Source organism: Emys orbicularis, chromosome 7 (genome assembly GCF_028017835.1).
Source record: "Emys orbicularis isolate rEmyOrb1 chromosome 7, rEmyOrb1.hap1, whole genome shotgun sequence".
In the NCBI taxonomy this organism is placed as follows: Eukaryota; Metazoa; Chordata; order Testudines; family Emydidae; genus Emys; species Emys orbicularis.
The window spans coordinates 13,801,577-13,829,501 of record NC_088689.1 but is presented as its reverse complement, the minus strand read 5'-3'; the positions used below and the strand labels follow the sequence as shown (position 1 = coordinate 13,829,501).

Sequence of the window (27,925 nt, the reverse complement as noted above, 5' to 3'; positions counted from 1 at the left end):
TTTTATGATTACATCAAGATCTAAAAAAATCAGGAGGAATGACTATTCTTATGTGACATTTGCACAACTATAATAATGTGTTAACATGTAAAATTAAGTCAGTGGGAGCCACACAAGCCCATCCAAGGGCAGAATTTGTCCCTATGGGAGAAAGAGTAAAAAATTATTTCCTAAAAAATATAGGAAACTGGGATAAGAATTAATTATATTGTATTAATGAATTTCCCATGGTACTGTGCCCGTTTAAATTAGTGGTTATATTTACCGATACCTTTCAAAATTCATTATTCATTTGATATAAACTATTATAATTAGAAAATTCCCACTGTACCACATCAGTGTCATACTATTTTAGCATTTAGAAGACTGTAAGATAAGGTTAGCATGATTCAAATGGTCCACATACTTTTCTTTTGTATTCCTATTAGCAAACATGAATACACTCTTTTCGCAATAAAGCTACAATGCCTTGGTTCTTAGATGCCCTCCCAAAATAATAATTTGAGTACTTCATAATTGCCTAAATTCTTGATTTTAATTCCCTAAAACAGTGGCAGAGAATTTCAGTAACTTTTTTCAAAGAAGGGGCCAAGATTTGTCCTATGATTCATCTTTCCTCCCACGGGACAACATCCCTCTGCCAACAGCAGCAACTGCTTACACCGAAAAGTAATATTAGGAAAACATTGATATCTTTGCATTGAAGACCTTGGATGCTTGTAGAAACAGCTAGAATCAATGAAGAGATTCCAGAATCATGTGACAACTCTCTACAGACTATTAGCAAGTGCTCTGAATGTTTCAAGTGTTCCATAAATTAGATTGGGAACCCATGTTATGACAATTTATAATATAGTGGACAATCTTTAAATGAGACTGTTAAAAATACACTTTCAGTTAAACAGTGCGTGTTGGAGGGTAATAAAGGAAGGAAGAGAAAGTGCTTGTATATTTCTTTTAGGCCCAGATTCTGAGCTGTGGCCAAGAAGTGCTCTGTTCTCCTTGGTGGAAGGGCAACATTGGCGGTAACTTTCCTTTGTGTTTCCCAGCGCTGATCTGATCTAGACCATATGATCATCCCGCTCAAGTTGAAGTAGCATCCACTATAGTGGTCTTTGTATTATGAGAAATCTTAAATAGGAGCACCCAATTTTCTCTGTACCATTCCTTATTTTGCATACCTTATTGTCACCCTTATTTATCTCTTCTCTAAACTAAAATCCCAAATCTTTTCAATCTCTCTTCACAGAGAAATCTTTCCAAACTTCTAGTAATTTTTGTTGTCTGTCTCTAGATCCATTCTATTTCTACTATACCTATTTTGAAATAAGGTCACCAGAAATGAACACCATATTCGAAGTGAAGGTGACATCAATTTATATAACAGTGTTGCTCTTTTGACCTGAGCAGTTAGCCAATATTTCTTTGGTGCAATCCTGTTGATTTACAAAGAACATATTTCCTGGAACATAGTAGGAACAAACAACAGTAGGCGGTTTCATTGCTCAGAAATCTAAGTTGCCTTTGCACTCTGCCCAAAGAAAGCTCTCAGTTTCCTCCCAGGGCCATGCTCTCACAACTGGTCCTCTTGCTGTCTGCTGGCTTTTTCTGACACACACAGTTTGCTAAACTATCCCTGAGCCTCTGCGTTTTCATCTAATCCCAGGAAACCCCTCACACCACACAGTTTAACTCTGTTCAGGCTTTGCCATGCATCCAGTTGTCTTTGGCAGCAGCTTTTATTGTCTCCAGCTATCTCTCTCCATAAAGGAACTTAAATTACTCCTTCTACTTACCACACCCATCAGGTTAACCTGTGATTGATAGCAACCATTAAGACCTTCCAGCACAACAATAAAATATTATTTTTACCCATTCTGTATAATTCCTAACTATGATGATAAATTCCTTTGAATACAGTAGTCACATCATTTTCTTTGAATAACTGTAGCTTCACCTATCCTACTTTTGTGAAACACACTAATATCCCTAGCTACACGAATCTCATAGCTAGAAAACTTTCATAAATGTCACCTGCATCTAAAACTAAATATGCTGTCTGCACATACTCACTGATTTCCTGTTTCTTTTACATTCACTTGTGATGTGTTAAGTTTTCAAAATTCAGACCAATAGGTCAAATTTCAGCAAGCAGCACATTTTTTTGGCCCAGTTATGAATCCTTGAATTGTTTTTCTGCTCCAAATATTGCACCCAGAACAGCTAAAACAAAAACATTTACAATTGTATTTATTTTTCCCCAACAGATTTTTGTATTGATTTTTTAAAAAAAGAAACAGAGCAGCGGACTATACTGCCAAAGTAAAATATTTGGCAGTGATACATCATACAATGGTGCATCTATATAAGCTTTAAGAAAGGAAAACTTCTCTAAGAGACAAAAAGTTAGAAAATTAGAATGGAAATTGTTCAGGCAAGCATCTCAGAATTATAATAAAGGGCTATATTTACTATACTGTGTTTGTGTGTGTACACACTTATTAATCCAAAACATTTCCAAATATGATTGAATTCTGCTGTTATTCTGTTTACATTGACAGCTATGGCACCCTTTGAGATGTATATATTAAACCCACTTTGTTAAGTCACTCAGTAAAATATGTCTTTCCAGTAGGACAGGACAACTTTTATTGCTACTGTCATTAAATTATTCATTAGTCTTTTACTGATGAGGCTCTTTCAACTGGTAACATATATGATTTCAGAATTATCAACATAGGAGATAATGAAATGTTTATTTTTAGGAAGTCACATATTACATTCCAAAATATCACCCTGATTCTCAAAAACTTATGCACGTTTAACTTTCTGCATTGCAGGTCAGACCCTCAGCTCACAGTTTACATTCAACTTTACAGTTTACACTGTGGGTCAGATCCTCAGTTTACACTATCATAGCTCCACTGACTTCAACTGAGCTACAACAATTTACTCCAGTTGAGGATCTGGTCCTGTGAGTAGTCCACCCATTGACTTCAAGGGGACTACTCACAAGGTCTATAGTTAAGCTTGCATACATTTGCAGCATAAGGGGCTATATATTTTTTGGGAAGCCACACAGAAAGATACAAAGAAAAAAAAACCTGTATGTGTTCTGGGGTCCATAACCTTAGAACACAAAATGCCTCACCCTGCAAAATCTTATGCACATTAATAACTGTAATCACTTGAGCACTTCACTCATGTACATAAGTGTTTGCAGGATTGGGTCTTTTACGTCTTGAAGTTGTGGATGCATGCACATACAAAGCTGTTGTAAAAATGTTCCACAAATACACAGATTCCCAGATGTATTAACTCTCTGAACTTAAACATGTCAAATCCCATTAATTATATTAAATATACTGAAGACCATTAAGGCTTTTTATAAAAGGAACAGTTTAAAAAATGAAACTGTCTTTTCTGTAAGATAGCTACTCACTGAAATTCACATATTTACATGCATTAGTACAATCTACATAAGCAAACTTTCTTATTCTCAATAGGGTTGCCATAAAAATGTGCTTGGAGCTATTACATGAATTGTTACTGTTATTAAGAAGTAGTCTATTTCAGTTTCATTTGTGCCTTTTTAAGAGCCTTTGACTACTCAGGAGATTTGCTTGGAAAGCATAACATTAATAAAACAACCTTGATATTAAAATCAGGAGTAGAAAGGTTTTTTTTAAATGAACACAAGCTTATCTAATAAAACAAAGCAATAAGCTGTGTGGCACACACACATTATATTAAGAGAGAATTCTCTGTGATTTCAAGTTTTTATGATTGTATATACTACCCTTTCATACAGAGAAATGGTGCACAACTGACTGTGTAATGAAATGCTGTTTATAAATACAAAAATTTAAATAAAGGAATTATATTAACCTTTATATTTAAGTAGGCACTTTATACATATAATCCAATGCCTTCTGTACATTTTTACATAAATGTGCAATCATGCAGTACTTGCTCATTTCTCAAGAGACTATAGTATATTATATATAAGTCATCTTTTTAGATATATAGGACCTTTCCGGTAAGTAAGGTACAACTATAATATGTAAAATACAGATTTTTATAAGAATATTCAATAGCATTTTTAATAAATTAACTGCAGAATTATATATGCATCTACTTGGGATATATATGCATCCATATCTCTACGGCAGAAACAACAAACTCTTCAAAACTCAGGACAAGGCTGAATGAATGAATACATGTCTATCTCCTGATTGCCTTAGTGAAGGACTGGTGCTTTGCTAAGGTAACTCAACTAGAACTTTCATGGATTCTATTCTTGCCTGAGCAGGACTGTCACCATCATCAGTCTAATGAGTGCCCTCAATATTGTATTGTGAACAAAAAGAAATTTCTTAATCTACTGCAAAGAGAAAATTCTTTGAATGAAAATGCTATCCAAGATATGGGGGAGGAGGGACTTTCATTCTTAAGTGGTTCATGGGGACAAAACCTTTGAGCCAATCTTGCACTCACTGATATACTGCCAATCTCTTCAGTATAATAACCTATGAGCGAATCTGTTACATTCATTCTAAAGAGAGGATTGACTGAATAGCTTAGATGCAGAACATGCTGAGACAACAAATGTTCTCTTCAATGTTCCTATTTCGGGAATCTGAGTTATGCATCAATTTTTGTAGAAAGGAGGAAAACAGAAGGCCTAGATTGAAATTTCATGGCAGGGGCTACTGGGTGAATTCTGAATATGAAGTGTGACGGAGAATAGCAAAACATTTCTGAGTTGATGACAATTCTCTAGTGATCTCAATAAGTGAGATGAGAATGAGAAGGGTATTGGTTGTGAGGAAATCTACAATGGAGACCAGTGAGGCTTTTGGGGGAAAACAGCAGGAGGACAAGACTGACCAAATCACTTATGATAGCGTGAGAAAGTACAGGTGCTGCAATCTGTAAAGGATTAACAGGTCCTAGCTGGTTACACGGATGCTTGGAGCGGAGTATAAAAGGAAGGGGAAGCTGGGTCAAATGGGAACTGGGGGGGGTTGCGTTCTCTTCCCCGTTGGCTTGCTAAAATGGGAAAAGCCTCTGGATAGTTATTGCCCAGTGTTTTCATTTGATTTGCTTTTTGTTTCTGCAATTGTCTGGCATATAATAAACAAACCCTGAGAAAAAGGTCTTAAAAGAACTGAGGCTTGGAGCTTTATTTCCATTTCCTGGCTGGCAGAACCAGCTATGAGCTTACAATTAGCCTCTGAAATAACAGTTCATCTGAACATCTGTTCAGCAGGAGGGTAAAGTATAACTGATTCCAGGAGACCTAGATCTATGCGGGTCTGCCTCTAAGCCTCTGGAGATGGGCTTTTGTGTTTTTCTATTTTAAATAGGAAGGTTCACTAATACTTGGAGGGGAAGGTCAGCATACCATGATCTTCAGGTCCAGGCTGGAGTAACTAAATTTACCTCACATATACTCTTCTTCTGATTTTTCACAACACCCTCTGAATGAATGGAAAAGGCTAAAAGGATAAGGCATATAATAGGTCACTGACAATTTTATGCTGAATGAGCCTATTCTAAGCCTTCTTTACTGCCCCAAACCTGCTGCAGAACTTGGGAATGCCTCTGACTGAGTTGAAAACAGATCCCTCTCACAGTCCATCTAGAACTCTGTGATGCACTGTACCCCAAAATAGCATCCTGTAACCTCCAGACTGACTACTTGTGTATGGCTATGATATTTTGTACAAAGAATGCCTTGTAAAGTATCATATGAAAGATCATGATCTGCTGAAACGCATTGTTCTGTCAAAATATGTATATCATCATTATATATTGATGTAACAGGGTCAGCACCTACCTCCTGCGAACACCCCCTCTGGTTGGGTATGTTTGCGTTCTTTCAGTTTTGGTGACCCCTTTTAGTGGTGCTCAGGTGTTTTTTTCAGTAACTCAGCCCTCCAGCTGAGTCACATACATTGTCTTCATGTTAACCAGAACAGACCCCTTCCAGGGTATACTGTTTATCTTAGTACCCCTCTGGTGGTCTCTCTAGCGCTCCCTGGGCTTTGGTCTTTAAGTAGTCCAGCCCTGATATGGGGCAGTATCTTCCTCCCTGGAGACACTATATTCCTGTGGCCCTCCCCAGGCTCAGGCTCTACTCAGTCCCCACAGCCAGCCAGGAGCTCCTTCATTGCTCCCCTGGTTCCTGCTAGCAAACTGTCTCAGGCTCAGTCCTAGTAGCCAGCCAGGAGCCTCTCACTTCCCCAGCCCCTGCTAGCAGACTGTCTTTGGTCCTGTTGCTCTTCCATCCAGGGACACAGTCCTTTCTTCTCTAACTCCAAGCAGCAACTAACTACTGCTCTGTTCTACAGCTCCTTATATATGGCCCTCTTGATCCCTGATTGGCTGTTCCAGCTGTCCCTCTGATTGGTTGCTTCCTCGCAACCATTCTAGGCTACTTGGAGGACATCTCCACTGCTCCTTTCCTGGAATGGCTGTGGCAGAACGCTGAGGGCTCCAGCAGGGGGCCTTTGGGCCTAGTCCACCCCATCACAATGGAATTATGAGACTTTGCTATAGGGTTGTTATTGAAACATGTTGTGAGGCTGGGAGGCGCCCACAGCTAGCCCACAGTGGCAACAAAGGAAGGGACCCACACCCAGTTGAGCTTTAAACAACCATCACCAACCATTGACCAGCAGGGGAATTGTATACAAGAGATTTATAATTCAATAAGAAACAGTTGTACAAGCACCACACAATGGAGATTGCTCAATTCTCTCATTCAGCAGGGCCCACCAGGATATGTCTGGGCCAGCATTTTTCCAGGGACATGAATTGAGAGTATAAAATAAGGGACAGTGGCATCATGAGACCACCTTTCTCCTCCCCCACCTACTCTGAAGGCAACAAGAATCCTGGAAAGACAAAGACTTTGAACTGGGGAGATTGGCCCCAGGCTGAGAAGGGAATTCAGCCCGTCTATTAAGAACTGCAACCTGCCTGCAACATCCAGTGGAGTGAGAAAAACTGTTTGTTTCAGATCTTATTGAGTCTGATAAAGTTTAGGATTTAGAATGTGTATTTACTTTTTATTTCTTAGGTAACTATCTTTGACCTTTATGCCTACCGTTTATAATCTATCTTTCTGTAGTTAATAAACTTATTTTAAAGTTTTATCTTTACCAGTGAGTTTGTCTAAAATGCTTGGGGAATCTGCTCAAATTACAAAGACTGGTGCATGTGCACTATCCTTTGATGGAGTGGCAAACTAATTAATGAGCTTGCATTGCTCAAGAGGGTCTTGTGCAGTGTAAGACCATATATATCCAGGGTGCAAGGCTGGTGGGATTTGCTGGTCTTTTCCTGTGTATGGTTTATGAGTCGCTTAGAGAGAATTCATGCAACTTAGCTGGATGTGTCCCTGCATGCTGTTGACTGAGTGATCACAGACCTGGAGAGGTTTGCTGCTTGTCACTAAGAAAGCATCGTGAGAGACAGCCCAGGGTGGAAAGTTAAGGGGGTTCAGCAGTCCCACAGTTCCAGGTTGTACCCCAGGAATCTGTCAGAAACTCCTAGGTAAATTTTCCTGTGTGTTTGTAAATTTTACTCTGATCAGTGAAGGAAGATTTCAGTTTTAACACCCACAAACTTGATCCTTGTTGCTCCAGGATGGTTTCAATACACCACAACCAGAACACTGTCCAACAGAATAATGCTGTAAGGTTCTTAATCATGTGAGAAAGTCTGTTAATATACCATGTCATCTTTCTCAGGATCAAGTGCCCTGAGCTGAGCATTTCAGTGTTCTACAAAGCCATGTGTAGGTAGTGTTGCTGAGCTATTGTATTTAGCTAAGGTGATGCCTGTTAAATAGTTGTTCATGTTCTCTTGCTCAACGCTCCATTGATCTTTTGGGAACCATGAAATAAAGGAAACAGACTATTTACTTTTTCTTCCAATGCACTTGGTGAATAGGTTTGATGGTGAGAGATGGAATCTGCTATTGCTTGCCCTTTCAGAGGGCAGAAGAGAAGAAGAGAGGGAGCTCAACAAGAAGTCAAAGTATAATGGAAGAATCAGATAGAATTTATACAGATGTTCAAAAAGCCTTTGCCAAAGTACATCACAAGAGACAGGAACCTAGGCAGACAAGAGATGAGAAGTACAGTGTTTTCATGGATTAAGAAACTGACCAATAGACAAAAAAACATAGGAATAAATGGTCTTCTTTCAACATTGCAAAATTTAAATATATTTATTAATAATCTGGAAAAGTGATCATTCTGAATGAATGGCAAAGGATGAGAGGATAAGGTATAGGTATCTGTCCATTTTATGCAGAATGATTCCATTCTAAAAGTAATTAATTTACCATCTGTATTAATAATCTCTATTAATGATCTGGAACAGGGAGCTGGAAAAATTTGCAGATGACTAACCCTTGTAAGTTTGTGTTCAGACTGAGAAATTTTAGAGAACCTTTACAAAGCGAGATGAATGGGCAACATAACAGGAAATAAGATTAAATGTTGAAAAACGCTATGTAATGCACAGTGGAAGGAATCATTTTGAATTTCTCATACAAGTTGCTAGGTTGTACATTTAATGTAATCCTTTGGGTAAAAGACCTTTGTACATCTGTGAACAACTGAAGGAAAATGTCTGCTCAACAAGCAGCGGTGGTTTAAAAAAATAACTACAATGTGATGATGTAAAAAGAATGGGAAAATAAATATCCAGATTTTGGGAAAAATGGAAAAGACCTGTTAAGATTCCTACTATGTAATGCAAAATCCAAATGTAGCATAAAGTGACTGGATTGAGCCTAGGCTCAACTCAAATTGATATCAGTGAAGACCCAATTTAGCCATATGTTCAGGTCAGGCTCAAAGCAGGTCACAGTTTTGCATTTTTGCTTATAATGAATTCTCCTGCCTTTCAGTAGTCCATAAAACCTTTAAGGAATAATTTACTCAAGTCAATAGCCTGCTGAAATTCACTAAGAAGAAGTTACCGAGAAATAAAGGCTTGCCACAATATGATAATCAGGCTCCATTTACTCTGGGGAAGAAAGATTGGCACAATACAGAATGACTTCATAATGACAGAACGTTATATTTTCATTTTTTTCTTGCACTCCATCTATGTTTTCACTCTTGAATTCCCCAGTGATAACCAGACTCACATACAGTTTCTGCAGCTGACCCGAGACAGATCATATACTGGAGAAGGAGTCAAAGGCAACAAACATTTCTGTTCTGCAAACTAAACGATTGAGGCAGAAAAGCCCATTGATCCAAATAGGTATATTTTAGTACCAGGTATATTTACTTGTAACACTTGTATCCAATAACCCTAAAAGATATGCTGGGTAGTAAAACTACTGCTATTTAACCAGAAATAAAGAGAAACATTAAATAATACAGTCTTATCCAAGTGTTGCACTCAAGATAAAGGGATGGGGTAAAATGGAAATAAAGGCTATTTTCTTAAACATTTACAATTATATAATGATAACATACTCTAACGGTTATCTTCTTGCTCATTATAAATATACAGAAACAGCTGTTCACATTATCACATAGCAAACTATGAAATATTTAGGACTGAGTGACATCTAATTTTCTTTAGTTAAACTGAAGTAAAATCAAGGAATAGTATTGCAGACTGGGTCTCAAAAAGATTCAGCCCAGCTCACATTTAAAAATATTTCCAGTTTTGCTCTGTAAATGAAACTGATTTATGGCAGAGCTCCTTTGGCTTGTGCTTATATGTCAGTAGTTATGAGTTCATACACATTCCTATAGCTACCAAACTCTTCTTATGCCATCAAAGAAAGAACGCTTCTAAGAATTCCATCATCTTTTCCCATGATGACAAATATGTCAAAGTGGTTTACAGAGAACACTTGGGGTCATTCTAATAGTATTTTTTCAAACATCTAGGAGAATAACCCCAGAAAGTACACAAAGACCACTAAATCTATAAAGTCAGGAATTTCTCACTTATTTTTAAATATTTTATTAAAATAATCTGATTAAAGTGAGAAATAGAATCAAGCAATTGCTGCATTCCTTCACAATACATTGTTGCACAGAATTACTCAGAAAGAATTAAGCATTGAGATAGGATCAAATAGAATACTAAGAAGTTAAATAGAAGACCATAGTTTAAAGTAACTTGTTTTGTATTTTCCAAGTAATGTTATATATATACACACACACACACACACAACACATGCCCTTTGAGATAGGTCTATCGGATATTGTTCCTTTGAATAAGACAATACCTATCGTAAAATGACTATAGTAGCATAGGGGTTTCTTTGTTGCATCAGTTCAAAGCTATAATTGGGTATTACAATTTCACTGCAAGAATTCAGTAAGAACTAGTTACCTGATACTTCTAAAGCATGCATGAATTCAGTGTAGATATACAGTGAAAAAATAATTTTGATTCAAAGCATATTCATACTTAATAGACTGTCAGGACACTATAAGATAAATCAATTCCACAGAGAAAAAAACAGTATTTAAATTTAAACTCCAGTCAAATAAGTGATATTTGCTAACATTACAAATGTGTCACCAACTGTTTAAGGGCAAAGATCAGTGCCTTAAACCCTTTTCAGCTTTTGGAGTCATACTGCATACGTATTTATGCAAACTAGAGTTGTACCTCATCAACAATGGCTTTTTCAACAAAATAAGACGGGATATTACAAGCTATTTTTCCCAAGAGCTATACCAATTCACACCAACAGAGAATATGGCAACTTTGTATACAAAACTTTATGAGTGAAATCATGGCCCCATTGAAATCAATGGTAAAACTTCTATTGACTTGAATGGGTCCAGAATTTCCCTCAATAATTTTAAAATCAATAAAATGAACTCAAGCACTAAGGACACTGAGTTCTTCTGGGCAGGACTGTCCCTTTCAAAGTGTTTGAACGAGTGCCTAGCACAATGAAGACTTAATACTAATTACATTCAAATAAGACAAATAAATATGAGAATAAAGAATGGCATCAAGGAAAGGTACATTAAGGTACTGTGTCATCAGGCACTGTATTACTTGCAGTTTATCAACTTTTCTGCTACACTGTCTCATTTTGACAGCAGTAGAGAGCATATTCCACAGCAAAGTAATAATCTTACACTAGGGAAAGAAAGCAGATTCACTTGTTCTGCCTTAGCAAAAAAAAACTTGGCAAGTAAAGATGATGTATTTGAAGGGAGTTACTTTAATTTCACCTGCAGCTCTGAATTCACTCTGAAAGATAAAACCATCATAGTAATCCTAATGTTATTGATACCTCTCTCCGTCGAGAAGCCCAACAGGTTTGTTTGATCTTCCAAACGACAGCAGCCACCAGCAGTAAGGACAAAAAACAACTGCAATTACAAAAAAAGAAGAAGAAAAGAATTAAGATCAAATTATCTTATATAACCGCTCTGGAAAATAATTATGTACATTGTGAGGGAAACAAGGCTGACAGTAATGCATTAAAGCAGGAGCATTAAACAGAAAAATGAAGGAGAATTGAACTTGGTCATGATGATTGATAGCTGTCAATCACCTAGCTTTCAAGTCAGAAGGGGATGCACATCCTGAAGGCTGTGCTTATCTCCACCAAACACTGTTCCTGTCTCCACTACAGCAAGTTAATTTCCAGCAGGCCCACAGTAGAGTCACCAAAAGAAAAAGAAGGTAAATTAACTGAAAATGACAATCTATTTTTGGAAAAATCAGTTATCTGAATAAGGAAATTTCATGTGTCTATACTTTTCTCCGGTTTGGCTATCAGTAATTTAAAGGAAGGCAGGTACTGCAACTTGGCAAGACATTAATTAGTATGATGTTTTAGACTGGCATAACAGGCAGCAGTGGATACATTTTGTCCAGTGTACCGAGTATATCCTTTGCTAACTTCTTTGAATAACAACACTTCAAAGAATATTGCTATGTTATATTCCCAAAGAAAGAGCAGTAAAAATCCGCTTGATTTGTGTAATACCTGAGTTATTAAATCTCTATACTTCCGAATCCCACCCAGCATTTGCCTTCCCTCCCCTATTCAAAAATTCCAAACATTTATCATTCTAATTTTTGACAATAGTTCTCTAAGCTAGATCTTCTTGTGGAGTATTAGTAATTCCCTCCATCCACTCATTTTGGAGAGAAGCTGTACAGAATCCCACCACATCCTACTGAAGCTTTCTATAGTGAGGGGGAAGGCAAAAAGATTATAAAAGCTTGAATCCACTGTAAGAGTCCAGGATACCTTTGAATTGGTCTGTACAGCCATTTAAAAAAAAATAATCAAGGATTTTCTAGCTAAGAACCATTGATTAACACTAGTACTTGTCTTGTGCATAGTATTCCCAAGACCAGCTTGCCAACAGGACTGAAATTACAACCTGGAAGATCTGTCTCTAGGGGCAAGAGTCCATGTCAATTCATTCTTTAGTTGCTCTTCTGAGATTGTTAATTCAGGTGCCCGTTAATAATAATTGTGATGTGGACAACACTCTGGAATGAGAGAGCCCAAACATTTCATCGGCTGCAGGCCACAGTCAGCTGCATCTTCATATATTTAAAAAAATAAAATAACAAACTATGTCCAAACCCCATAACCTAAGTTCTATCAATACTGTAAAATACATGGAGTTCGAATTTTTAATCAATATTTTCTTTATTTAAAGACCTTTTCACTGGGAACCTCCTAAACCCCTTTTATCAATTCCTTGTTTGGACATCCTTGAGAAAGCCTGCTACAGTGGCACCTAAGCTTAGCAGAAGGAAGAACCATATATGTGAGGCGGAAGGAGCTTCCGTTAAGAAGCAGGTCAATTAAGTAATTCAAATCAACAGCTTAGTTTTACTTGACACAATCAAATCTGGCTGTCCAGATTCAAGAAGATTGATCGCCCCGAACTTGGCAGTGGAAAAGAACAGTTAAAGGCTCTGCTTCTAAATGCAAAGCTCTACCTTCCTCTTAATGGCCAATGTCAATGGCCAACATTTCTTCTGAGGGTTCTTTAATCCTCTTTGGGACTGTTGTGGGAAATAAAAATGTGGTCTCACGCCTTCTAGGACCACTATTTACAATTATGTTGTGCTTTTATTTATTTCTGGTACAGATCTTTTTTTAAGTAATTGAGTTTTCAGTGGTTCTTGTAGCTGCAAGATAGCAAAACCCATGGATCAGAACAGTTCTGCAAACTTCAGAATTATTTTCCCTATAGAAAACTTGGGGGGGAATGGGAAGGAGGAGAGTAAATGAACTGTAATAAAGGATGCATGAGAGCCAGGTGCAGGTTCAGGAACTTTAGGGAATACAGAAGAGGAATTTCAATGCCACTATTTAATGAGCCTAAATGTAAATCATCTTTTTGCAACTGTTCTTATTGAGAGAATCCAATGCAATAAGAAATTTTAAGCCATGCACCCTTTTATTAACATAGTGTGGTTTTTGCTAAGAAGAGGTATTCCACCAAAAGCTTTTGCTACAATCGCTATAATAGCAAACGGATATGAACATAGATTCACTATTGTAGAATGCACATACATTTATTGTTAAAACTATTTATTTCATTATTTCTGTTAATATTTTAACTTCTTTTTTAAAAAATTGTCCCTGGCCCCCATCTCCAGTTTTTGGTTGAAATCAGGGACTAGTAGACTATGTGATAACCCTTGGGGCTGAGCAGAGCAAAGAACCATTCTGGGACAAAACACGAGATAAGGGTAAATTACTTGCTCGTTCCCTCCTCTCCTACAGATCCATCTCAGGGACAAATGGGGATAACAGTCACCTACCACAGTTTACAGTGGTGGGACTTGAAACTGCAGGAATCCAAGGGTGGATACATGAGCATGAGAGAGTTAGGGCATACCAGAGATAGAACAGATAGCTGGTCAGGCTGACCAATTAGCTGTATCCCAAGAGCCCCACTGAGAGCAGCACAGTGATGCATCCCTTGAGTGGTCCCATAGACCATTGCCAGGATCTAGACCCCTTTTAATAGGAAATGCTCTCATTCAACTCATCCCTGCATATTTCTCTTGAGCTGCCAGGAAAAAAACTGTATACAGGCAGCAGACCTGAGGCCAGTAAGATGCAAGTTCTTACATTACTCCTCTCACTTGAAGCCTGATCCAGCTCCTATGGAAATCAATGGAAAGACTCCAACTGCATTCTATGGGAGATGGACCAGACTTTTCGGTTCTTAATCAGTGGCAAGTTACCTTGCCTATAATCTATAAAGAAGGCATCCTTCCAGATGATGTTGTGGCATCCTCTCACATTGAGGATACCTCTCCGGGGGAGGGAGCTCCAGTTATTAGGAAGAGACAGGTATTAGTAATGGATGATTCGATCATTAAAAACATAGATAGCAGGGTTTGCAATGACCGTGAGAACGCAGGTGACTTGCCTGCCTGGTGCGAAGGTTGCGGATCTCTCGAGACATCTAGATAGGCTTATGTGTAGTGCTAGGGAGGAGCCGGTGGTTGTGGTACATGTAGGTACCAATGACATAGGGAAGGATAGGTCAGAGGTCCTGGAGGCCAAATTTAGGCTGCTAGGTAAGAGATTGAAGTCCAGGACCTCCATGGTAGCATTCTCTGAAATACTTCCAGTTCCACGCGCAGGGCCAGTTAAACAGGCAGAACTGCAGTGTCTCAATACGTGGATGTGACGAACATGTAGGAAGGAGGCGTTTAGATTTATTAGGAACTGAGGAGGAACTTTTATTAGGAACTTTTGGGAAAGGGAGAGCCTATACAGGAAAGATGGGCTCCACCTAAACCCAAATGGAACCAGATTGCTGGCGCTTAAAATTAAAAATGTTGTAGAGCAGTTTTTAAACTAAGGGCAGGGGGAAAGCCAACAGGTGCAGAGGAGCATGTGGACATTCCCTATGTCCTAATAAGGAGGAGAGGATGGAAGATGATAAAATACAGGTAGGATCTTATGAGAAACAGTCAAATGAAAAAAAGTCCCATTCAATTACATCATACATAGATGAACATAATTTGTTGGGGAATAGTCAACATGGTTTTTGTAAAGGGAAATTATGCCTCACCAATCTACCTGAATTCTTTGAGGGGGTCAACAAGCATGTGGACAAGGGGGATCCAATGGATATAGTGTTTTTAGATTTTTGGAAAGCCTTTGACAAGGTCCCTCACCAAAGGTTCTTAAGCAAAGTAAGCAGTCATGGGATAAGAGGGAAGGTTCTCTCATGGATTGGTAACTGGTTAAAAGATAGGAAACAAAGGGTAGGAATATATGGTCAGTTTTCAGAATGGAGAGAGAGGTAAATAGTGGTGTGTCCCCCATGGGTCTGTACTGGGCCCAGTCCTATTTAACATATTCATAAATGATCTGGAAAAAGGGATAAACAGTTAGGTGACAAAATTTGCAGATGATATAAAACTACTCAAGATAGTTAAGTCCCAGGCAGAATGCAAAGAGCTACAAAAGGATCTCTCAAAACTGGTTGATTGGGCAACAAAATAGCAGATGAAATTCAATGTTGATAAATGCAAAGTAATGCACATTGGAAAATATAATCCCAACTATACATATAAAATTGATGGGGCCTAAATTAGCTGTTACCACTCAAGAAAAAGATTTTGGAATCATTGTGGATAGTTCTCTGAAACCATCCACTCAATGTTCAGCGGCAGTCAAAAAAGCAAACAGAATGTTGGGAATCATTCAGAAAGGGATACATAATTAGACAGAAAATATCATATTGCCGCTATATAAATCCATGGTTCGCCCACATCTTGAATACTGCATGCAGATGTGGTTGCCCCATGTCAAAAAAAGACATATTGGACTTGGAAAAAGTTCAGAAAAGGGCAACAAAAATTATTAGGGATATGGAACGGCTTCCGAATGAGGAGAGATTAATAAGACTGGGTCTTTTCAGCTTGGAAAAGAGACAACTAAGGGGGGATATGATAGAGGTCTATAAAATCATAACTGGTGTGGAGAAAGTAAATAAGGAAGTGTTATATACTCCTTCTCATAACACAAGAGCTAGGGGTCACCAAATGAAATTAATAGGCAACAGGTTTAAAACAAACAAAAGGAAGCATTTTTTCACACAACACTGTCAACCTGTGGAACTCCTTGCCAGAGGATGTTGTGAAGGCTAAGACCATAACAGGGTTCAAAAAAGAACTAGATAAATACATGGCAGATAGGTCCATCAATGGCTATTAGCCAGGATGGGAGGGGATGGTGTCCCTAGCCTCTGTTTGCCAGAAGCTGGGAATGAGCGACAGGGGATGGATCACTAGATGATTACCTGTTCTGTTCATTCCCTCTGGGGCACCTGGCCTTGAACACTGTCAGAAGACAGGATACTGGGCTGAATGGACATTTGGTCTGATCCAGTATGGCTGTTTTTATGTTCTTAAGATGATTTTACTAGTCGTGCAGGATCAAGATCAGAAATTGCCTGATCCAAAGAAATTGCCACAAAAAGCATCAACACTAGTACTTTGGAAATTACATGGATGAACATTTTAATTAACATTTTTGTGTGACCTTTTCTTGGTCAAAAACAATGAATTTCAATGTTTGGTTTTCTTTCTTTTATATATAAGTAATCAGGGTTTTTCATAATAAACTACACGTAAAGATTTCTCAAACCTGATGTGCTAATGAGGAAGAGAAAGACATACTGTAGAATTCTTTTTCATTATCAATACGTTTCCCCAGGAAACAGCCCCTAAAGAAATACAGTTTTGTTTCTAAGGTCTATAATGAATGTGTGCTGTTATAAACAAACTGCACTCTGTATCTTAATGAGTATTCATGTTTAATTATAATAAATGAAAACATATTTATTCCTGTTAACACACATACAAACACAAGTACAAATAACTTAGAATGACATGTTTTCATTAAAAGAAGTATACATTTGAGGAATTGGTATTATAAATGAAAGGAAGGTGAAATTAAATAAAATTTCTAAGCAGAAATTCAAATGTCCAACTTTTATTCTCTTCTTTTTTAAGTGCAAAGAGAAATTTAAAAAATGTTAAAATGCATGTGGCATGCTCAGGCATATATGACTACACAGACTCCAGGATTTTATCTAAAACTTTAGTTTGCATTATTGTTTAGGATATATTTCCACGTTGGAGAAATACAAATCAAACATTTCAAACTGTTCAAACATAACTGACACCATTAAAATTAAAAGATGTCTCCAATTCTATGCTAAACATTCTTCAGATTTACTAATTTTACTAATGATTTCTTTAAAGTGTATCTCATTTTATTCCAAAAACAAGAAAAAAAACAACCTTTGCTTAAAAAAAAAAAAAAGATTGAAAAGGGAAAAATATATTTACCTACCACATTGTTTACAAAACACAAGAACTTAACAATCAATTAAATGAACAGTTAAGACCTCAAAAATCTTACCCTGTCCACATAACAAACGAATACAATGGGTAAAATTCTCAACATTGTCCAAGGGCCAGACTCTTAAAAGAATGTGTGCACCTAAAAATGTATTGGGATTTCAGAATAGATGCCTAACTCCCACAGGTTTCAATAGGAGTTAGACATCTAAGCACTTCTGAAAATCCCAACAGGTGTTTATCTGCATCCTTTGGTGCCTAATTACCTTTAAATATATGGACGTAATTGACTTTGTTAGCTAAGACCCATAGTAGTCTAAGTCCCACTGACTTTCAAAGTCAATGGACTTTGCCTGCAAGTTGGTCATGGTGACTCACTCAACTCTCACTAGTGGCTCCTAGTAGCTGCGTGTGCATTTCACTCCAGGACCTTGCCTTGGCTGGTATGCTAAACCTTGTGAGGGTAGTTAGCAGTGGCTGCTAATGAAAACCTGTCTGGCCTTCCAAGTGCACGAAATCTCCTACAGTGAAGCCAGCAAAACAACTTCCAAAGTATAACACTGGTAGAAACAGTACTGGAGCAAGCTAGTGGATAGCTCAGAGCAGTGTTGTAGATGGAGTACAATACACTGGTCAACCACAAAGCCAAAGAGTTGTGGTTGAACACTTGGCTAGTACTGGACCATAGAAACTGAATGAAGACTGGAAAGAGAAACAAAAGAATGCAGGTGCCCAGACAAACAAGAACCACATTCACCAATTGGAAACCGAGGGAGGAGTGAAAAGTATGCCGTTGGAACAAACACAACAATACACAAATTGGAATATGAAATGAAAGAACATTATACCAGGCTGGAGCACTTGTGGTAATGATATAGTGGGAAATTATTCATGTAGCCAAAAAGAGATGGGCAGGCAAAGGAGAATTCTATCAGGATGAACACAGGACACTGACATCAGGAAGAAAAGATGGTGGACACCAGGATGGAGTTGCATTGTTGCTAAAGCCAGGCAATTATGACATTTAACCTGATATTGCCTCATATGCTGAGGGTGAGATTTAGAATAAAATCGGATGCAGTCACAATAGTACATGTGCCAACCTTAGCAGTGCCAGAGAAAAAAATGGACATATTTTATCATGATCTACAGAAAGCAATACACAAAGTTTCAAGACAAGATGAACTGGTGATGGAATATTTTAATGCGGAAGTAGTATCGGATTGGAATTCCTGGGCTGGAGCAAGGGCAGATTTGGACTTGATGAAGAAAACAAAAGATGAGAAAGGCAGCTAAATTTCTACCTAACTTACAACCTTGTGATAAAAAACATGCTATTTCAACAAAGAAAGCTGCAGAGGAAGTGGACTTATATATCATCTGATGGGCAAACAAAGAAAATGATAGACTTCATAATTGTGAATCTCAAATGGAAATCAGATGTATTGACATTCAGATTATTTGTGGCTGATATCAATAGGATCATAAGTTAGTGTTAGCATCAATGAGGTTGAGCCTAAGGGCAACTGAAAAAGTGCCAAGAACTGAGATCTATAGTGTGGGTAAATTGAAAGAGCCAAATTTCAGGAAAGAAAACAAAGAAGCCTAGTGGAGAAACATCATGACTCTGGTGAAAGAAGAAATGAATGTTAAAGAGACATGAAACAGTTTAAAAAATTAGATTATAAGAGCGGCTGAACAAGTTTTGGGGTATAAGGTCAACACAAAGAAACCAAGATGGACAATAGATTAAGTGCTGCAGTTGAGTGACAAGTGTAGGAAGCTGCAAGTCTATTAGCAGAGTACAATGGGTTGACCAGAGAGAGAAAACAAAGAAAGACACAGATAACTGGATAAATGAACAATGTAAAAAAGCAGAAGCATACAGAAAGAGAATTGCAACACAAGGGTTTTATCACAAGATAAGAGACTTGTAGAGAACGTATGTACTGAAGATGTCAGTGGTGACAGACAAACAAGCAAAGAAAGAATATTTTGAAGTCCTGTACAACATGCAGTACATAGTAGATGAAACTGTCCTGAAGAAGCTTCCCAGTACAAAAATTGGAGAGCACAATCTGGAATTCTTAGTAGTAGTAGTAAAGATCTCAATAAAGTTTGAAAAAGAAAAAGGTGCCAGGAAATGACAACACAGATGTAGAGCTGTTGCAAACAGGCGAGGGTCACATGGTAAAGGTGATGCACAAACTATTCAACAAGATTTACAAGTAAAGAGCAAGTGCGGAGTGAATGGGGGAAAGCATTAATAGTAATGATCTTTTAAAAAAGGAGATAAGAGTAAGTGCAAGTATTACAGAGGAATTAGCTTATTGAGTGTGCCAGGAAAAGTATTCATCAAGTCGTTGCAGAAGAGAATGAAGAGGGACATGGAAACAGTGCTTGCAGAGAAACAGGCTGGATTTAGGCCAGGATGAAGTACAACTGATCAGCTATTTGTGATGACAGAGATGAGAAAAGTGTATGTTTTACAATTAGCGATCTTTACAATAAAGTATTTTGGTTCTGGAATTGGGAAAGTACAGGGGCTGGGAGGAAGGGGAGTCTGATGATGAAGTGGGATGAGTAAGTCTCAGCTGATAACAGTGTGGGATGGTAGGAAGTGGCCCAGATAGGGCAGCCTTAAGAGAGTCTAAGGAATCCCAATGGTGTTTGTTACTTTATGATGGAGAGATTCTGCTGCCACCACAGCCATGGAAACACATTAGCTCTGAAGCCCATATACCACAACCACTCAGATGATTAAAGGACCTCCTTTTAATCTTGCTAGTTGTGAATCAGGGTCCATGCACTTGCTGCTTGTAACCCTACATTCCATTCATGTCTTGCTCTGTAACCAGCCTGCTAACACCTGCTCGGTTCAGCAGCTGAGAGTTTATCACTGCCCTTCCCTTAGATCATTCCTCTTTCATATCAACCTAGATTTATTCACCACTACCCTGATTCAGATTTGTCTTGCCCACGCCACATCAGCTGATCATTATCTCCCCCTCATCCATACTTGTTGCTCTACAGTCTCCCCTAACTGGACCCTTAGAGATGGGCGACTGAGAGGAAGAATTAATTTACCTGCAGCTGTGATGCTGCTTCATAGCTCCCAATTCTGTTCTGCTAGTATCATAGCAGCAGCAGAAAAATCCTCAGAGCCTCCTCTTAACCAGAAAATGCAAATAGGGTCTGAATATGGGGCATACAATCTAAAATAAACTATGACATTTAAAAATGCAAGTGCAATCAAAATTCCTTTAAAAGTTAATTTGTATTTATTAATTTGTCTCAAGTGAAATCACACAAGTTAAGCAACATCCTTCAAGTTCATTTAAAACTAATTATATGGAGAATTCTTCTTATCCAGATGTAAAGTACTTATAATGCTATTTTTGGGAGCAATCCTGAAAGCCATTATATTCACATCAGTATTCCTTAGGTGAGTAGTCCTATTAAAGTCATGTAAATTCTTCCTCAAAACTCACCTCTACCCACCACTGAGTTCAAAAAAGCCAAAAACCATCCCAACAAATGACCCCTTCTCTTCCCCCCAACCCGACTTTCTCCTCTTTTCTATTTCTCACCCTTCTCTGTGGCTCTACTTATATTTGTAAATTCTGTGGGACAGGGACTATGTCCCACTCTTTTCAATATTTTTTTCCAAAACTGCCTACAGGATTTAGGATCTTAAGTCCCATTTTCAAAAGTGACTTCAGCACTTGGGCCCATATCCTCAAAGATTTTTAGGTGCCCAATTCCAATTGAAATCAATGGCAGTTAGATGCCTAATACTTTTGAGGATCTGGGTTTTAGGAGCCTACATCTCATTGAAAATAATTGGAAATTAGGCCAGGTTTTAGAAGTATTTAGGCGCCAAAAGGTGCAGATAGGCGCCAAGTAGGATTTTCAAAAGTGCTGAGGTGCCTAACTCCCATAGGAGTTGATACATAGGACACTAGGCACCTATCTGCCTCTTTAGGCACCTAAAAACCATTACAAATTTAGCCCCAAAGTGACTAACATGTTTAAAAATGGGACTTATTTTTGAAACTTTTATCCTTTATCTTTGTGTCTTATACAACTGTGATGGGGTATATAAACCCCACACTGGAGAACAAGAGGTTAATGAGCTGCTCTGGACTAAGCCAGTCCCCTCCTCACCACACCCTGCCACCCTGCAAGAGATGCACAGGCTGGAGAAGAGTTAAAAGGGAGCCGAACAGCTCACTTGTGGGCAGGCCAGGGAAGAGAAAGGACCTTTACCTTGCAGCTCCTAAGAAAGGATTGAGTGAAGGTGGGATCTCTCCTGCCCACAACTGCCTGAAGGTCCCTACCTGAGGAAAGGGAGGACTGGCTTCTGATAGACCCTGAGAGGGAAGCATATCCCCCTTGCACTTACTAACCCAATTTATTTGTGTTGACTCCCTGTGTTTGGTTTATGGACTACCCCTGAAGGGGAGAGAGACTGAACTAACATGGCTGAAGGGCCAAAGTACCAAAGGAAGCTGCCACTCCAAGAGGGGGAGAGTTACCACACCATGCCCAGTCACACAGAGGTGCCATGTGATGAGAAGACCCACTTCAAATTTTCCTGTACAGACTGCAAACTATGGACAATAGAGGGATGGTAGGAAGTGGCCCAGATAGGGCAGCCTTAAGACATTCCTGGATGGCAGATCCTTTTGCCATCCTCACAGAACCCTGGGCTGGAATCCAGTGGAGTGGGAGGACCTGATTCCCTTCCCAAAACCCCCTCTGCAAGGGCCTAAGCCTGACCACTAGGCAATGCTCCCCATCACATTGTTGGAACAAATAACAAACAGTAATAACAATGAAAACAGCAATTAATATAGAAATGAAGGTTACTTATCTATAACCAAAGTTCTTCAATATGAGCCTCTGCATATTCTCACAATTGTGGAATCAAGACACCCGCAGTGTGAGCTTCTGCAACCTTCTGGACAGCCGTGTCCATTGGGGCCATTCCCTAATCATTTATTTCCCTATTCTGGATGGTTCTGAGGGTATAAAAGGGGAAGTGGCCCCAACTGCCCTTTAGTTCTTTCCATTAATTTAGGAATTCCTAACCTAAGACTCTCCATAAGTGGAGAAGATCGGCAGAGAGCATGAATATGCAGAGACTCAGCTTGAAGAACTTTGGTTACAGGTAGTAACCTTCGTTTCTTCTTTAAGGAGTCTTGGCATACACCCATTTGTGGGAATTTAGTGAGCAGTATAGCCCCCAGGAAGATGGGTTGAGGAGTTCTAGGTCAAAAAGAACAGCAGAACTGCCAAAACAAGCATCAGCTCTGGAGGACTTTCAAGAGTGAATAGAGGTTACTGAACTTATCACTCTCCCAAAACAAGTCTTAATAAGGGAAATATTTTGTTGTTGTTGCTAAAAACATATATAGTTGCAATAGCAGTCATGCAACATGGTGTGACGAAGACAGTGTGAGGGTATGCCACGGAAGCTGCATTTGTCCTGCATGAGGACTCTGACAAATTCAGAAGGTTGACCCTGCCAAGTCATATGTGTGAAACATAATGTGTTTTGCATAACAATGTTTGCACCAGGACAGACTGGCTCCTCTAGTGTCATCTCCATCTCTCCAAAGGTTTGGAAACTTGTGCACAGGTTTTGGCCCCATATAAATAACAACAAAGTTATCTGAATACATGATATCTGCCTCCCTGAGTCTGAGGCTCATGGACATACATACAAGCCAGTCATCTGTAAGAGCTGGGAAGTTCAGACATCTTTACATAGTTAGGAGGCAGACGGGACCACGTGCTCTGTGAGAATGCAACATAAAGTTAGTCATTAGGCTTGTATCTCAGCAATGCGCTAGGCCAGTGATAACTCAGACTGAGGCTTGTAAGCTGCATGTGGCTCTTTAATGTGTCTCCTGTGGCTGTCTACAACACACGATATTAAAACACTGTGTGATTTAATTATTAACCAATCTAAGTTATTAACCAATAGGATGCTTTTGCTGTGTTATTACCCAATTGTTGGTGAATAAAATAATAATACTTGGTCAGTCATTTTGCTGTGAGAATTATATATATATATATATATATATATATATATATATATATATATATATATATATATATATATGTATATATATATATATATATATATATATATATATATATATATATATATATATATATATATACACACACACACACACACACACAATGAATGTAGCTCTTTTGGGTAATATTCATGAAACTACTGTGGTTCCTTTGGGTAATGTTGAGAGCTAATTTGGCTCTGAACCACTGAGGTAGGAATATCACTGCTCTAGGCTATCAAAAATGGCATGTTCATAGAGATATAATACAAAGAGAACAATCTGGCCAATTGTTAAATGGAAGCCTATGAGCTTCACGAGGATAAAATGACAATCCCCTGGTTCTTTCTAGAAGAGGACACTCTTAGGGTGAGATAAATTAACCTATTCTTCTGCAGAATTCACTGCACATGCCAGGCACTGCAATGGATGATTTAATCACATTTTCTGCAGCTGTCCCAGCAAAGTAACTACCCCCAGCAATTCTAGAAGTACACAGAGCAACCCTATCTTAGGCTACGTCCTCACTACGTAGTGAGGGGGGGTGGTTCGATTTAAGATACGCAAATTCAGCTACGCGAATAGTGTAGCTGAATTCGACGTATCAGAGCCGACTTACCCCGCTGTGAGGACGGCGGCAAATCGACCTCCGCGGCTCCCCCGTCAACGGCGCTTACTCCTACCTCCACTGGTGGAGTAGAAGCGTCGATTCGGGGATCGATTGTCGCGTCCTGACGAGACGCGATAATTCGATCCCCAAGAGATCGATTTCAGAAGGAACTGAGGGGCAGTTGGGGCCACTCCCTCTTTTATATCCTAGGAACCCTCCAGGATGGGAAAGGGATGGTGGGGTAAGTGTCACCAACAGACACTGCTTTCCAGAAGGTTCTGGAAGCTCCAGGTGCAGGAGTCTTGATCCCAATCAGAGGCCACTTGAAGAACTACAAATACTAACATATATGCAACCTGCAGAAGTAAAGGTGTACAGAATAAAGCTCGTTGTGTTTGTTAAATCTAATAAAAAACAAACACACAGAATTATTCAGAAATTTTAATATTTTATATTATGATATAAATGATTTCCCTAGAACACTTCCATTCTTCCCAGAAGAACTGTCAATAGAGAATCTTGCCTCTAATTTATAAGCATACATTCATTAATGTTTTAATACAGTAATTACCATAATTTGGCAAACTATGATGAAGTAGCTAAAGGGCATGTTTTCTCCACATTATGGCCAAAATATCTGGAGTAAAGCAGCACAATGCAGGAACTGGTAAACTCCCATTCATCCAACAGCTCAGAACTTCAACATGAGAGTACTGTATATGTCTACTTACATATCCAGGTTACACACAAAGATTTAGTTTTTCCTCTACAGAGCAGCTGTTTTACACTACCAGTCCAAAACAGCCCTAATCCAGTGTAGTTGGCCTACAAAGATCACCCTAAAGAACAGGGGTGGGGGAAATCTTCTGGTAGCATAAAGCTGGCACAGTGGCTACACTAAGTGTTTCTCCTGGGATGAGCTTTAAGGGTATTTTATGCTGGTGGTACAACTCCAGCAGCACTGAAAGGGAGCTTGAGTAGAGGTAATAACTGAAGGAAAGGGGCATTCTTAAGCCCTGAAAATCCCCGACTGCCTTATCAGCACTTTAAGGCCACTGGCAGCTGACATGAGTTAGAATAGTATTTAGGCTGCTGTAATTCACGCTAGAATACAGATGTTATATACAGTTGACCCAAGATGGAAGAGATACAAAGGACAACTTTTCATCTGGGCAGCGCTGTGTGCTTCTCAGTAGTAGGTGAAGATCTGGACCATAGTTTTAGAAGTTTACATCACTACCAAGCATAATGAAAAGCAAACAACTTGTGATAAGTATCTTAGGAAGATACTTTAAGCTTCCTTGTTGGAGAAAAGAAGAAAAATATATGGAGAAGAGGGTAATAAACCTTAAAAAAGGAATACTACTGGAAACATATAGTTTAATAAAGCTCAGCAGGAAAGCATTTAATAAGATTGTTAAAAACTTAAATTGGCAGTTGTGCTGGTATAGAGAAAAACACAAGTAAAATAAACTAAGAAATCAATAATGCTTTCAGCTAAACGTCTTAATCTAAATGTTGAATGCAAAACTAACAGCATAGTCTAGAACTCATTTTGAGTGTTGGCCAAATTATTAATGTATATCAGTTACCACTTATATTTTACTATCAGTGATTGTAAATTGCACTTTTAAAATGAAACATCTTAAATTTAATATTGGGGCAATTCATTAGGAGAGAGCTGCCTTTACATCTTTGTATAAGCCTAATGTTTGTCAATACATTTTAAAATGTTGAAAAAAAGAGTTTAATCAATGTAATCCCCCCCCCCCCAACTGCTATAATGGACTGAAATTGTATCTCACAGCTGGTCCAACAAAGACCAAGCTTATTGGCCTTTAGTGCAATGAACACAGGAACATAGACCTGGAAGGGACCTCCTAAGTCATCAAGTCTAGTCCTCTGATGTCACAGGCAATCCTGTTCATATACTTGTCAAGCTCCATCTTAAAGCTACTTAGCTTGCTTAGCCCGACTACTCTTATTGGAAGGTTGTTTCAGAACCTCACTCACCTGATGGTTAGAACCTCCTTCTAATTTCCGGTCTAAATTTATTCATGACCAGTTTATATTCATTTGTTCTTGTGCCAACACTGTTCGTTAGCTAAACTGCTCTTCTGTCTCCCTGGATGTTTATCCCAAAATGTACTTATAGAGAAAAATCATACCATCTCTCAGCTTTTGTTTTGCTGGGCTAAACAAGCCAATCACTCTTAGTTTCTTTTCATACAAAATGATGATCGGGAAATGGAGAGCTCAATAGCCCTTCTCCAGTACCTGTTCCAGTTTGAATTCATTTTTCTTGAGCATGGTGACCAGAATTGTACACTGGATTCCAGATGAAATCTTACTAGTGGCTTATACAGTGGCATTAATACCTCTCTATCTCATCTGATACTAGGATTGCATTTGCCTTTTTCACAGCTTCATCACATTGGTGGATTGATTAATACACCCAAATCTTTCTCCTCCTCTGTCACTTCCAACTGATGAGCCCCCAGATTATAGCAGAAATTCTTTCTTTCCATTTCTATACACTCATTTCCATTCTGCATTTACTCACTTGTTTTACATTATCATCCTTTCAGATTACTGGGACAAAATATTCATTTGGGTTTTGGGGCATACCTAGATAATCCTCAACTTCTACCCCATCCTTGCTGTATAGCAGCCCACTTTCTTTTTTCTTGTTCTCTTTTTATTTATGTGTGTAAAGAACCTTTTACAGAGATTGTTTTAATTTCCTTTGTAAAGTCTAACTCATCTTGACTTTTTACCAATTCTCACTTTATCCCTACACTTGCTGACCTCCAAGACAGAGCATTCATAGCTGATCAATCACTGTTTTGATTCCTTGCATGCTCTCTGCTTACTCCCAATATCGTTTTTCCAGTACTTATTCATCAAGTTAGGTCTGGAGCTCTTCCCTAATATATTTTTTCCTTTGCTTGGGATGCAAATCCTAGATAGTTTTTGCACCTTTGTCTTAAAGAAATTCCAAGCTTTCAACACATTTAAGTCCTTGAACTCTTCTCCTGACATCACTAACTAGTTCCCTTAATTTCCCAATATTTGTCTTTCCTTAGTTACTGACCTGTTTTTTGTGGTCCTTCCATTTGATTTAAACGGAATCAGCTCATAATCACTCGATACAAAGTTATTTTCTACAACCACCTCTTCTATAATGTCCTCACCTCTTTTCTAATGTCCTCACAAACCAAGTCTAAAACAGCAAACAGCAGCAGCTCTTGTTGGTTCAGTGATTATTTAGCGAAAAAAATCTTAGGCTATCATAACCAGGACCTACCGTTACACTGCTCTACAGCCAAAATGCTTCTGAAATAAATGTAGTCAAACTTTACTAATTCTGGGTCACTGAGAACGAAAATGATGCTTAAAATTGTTGATTGGCTCTAGTTTTCGAGATATGCTATTGGGTCAGTATATACGACCCTTGACTTGGGAATGGCGGAGGATAAGTGAGTTATAAAGGGAAGGGATCTCAATTTAAACCAGAAATGACTAAAATACATCTTTGACTGGATCTATGAATAAATCTATGACTGGGTTTGGACAGTACTTGCTTTTTAGGCAAAACAATGAATGATGCAATCTGAAGCTGGTATTGCAACATATGTGATATGAATTGCATCATGTTATTCCTAGAAGTCATGGATGATGCAATCATAACGAAGCTTACATCACTCTGCTGAACAAATTGCCCTATATCAGCTCTAGAAATCATACAGAGTCGTGCTCTCTTATTTGTCAGTGTTTGATTTTGCAAAGGGACACATTTCTGTTTAGCCAAAGTGAGCAGAGATGCCTCGTACTTGTGTGAACA

General features: G+C 38.5%; 1 protein-coding gene across 1 annotated transcript in view; it reads right to left on the bottom strand.

Moving 5' to 3' along the window:
- Positions 1-27,925, bottom strand: part of ATRNL1 (attractin like 1) — a 1,044,719-nt gene that overhangs the window by 350,938 nt on the left and 665,856 nt on the right. The window contains exon 26 of the mRNA XM_065407744.1: positions 11,306-11,384. Within this exon, the coding sequence (XP_065263816.1) occupies positions 11,306-11,384 (79 nt within the window). The remainder of the gene's footprint in view (positions 1-11,305; positions 11,385-27,925) is intronic.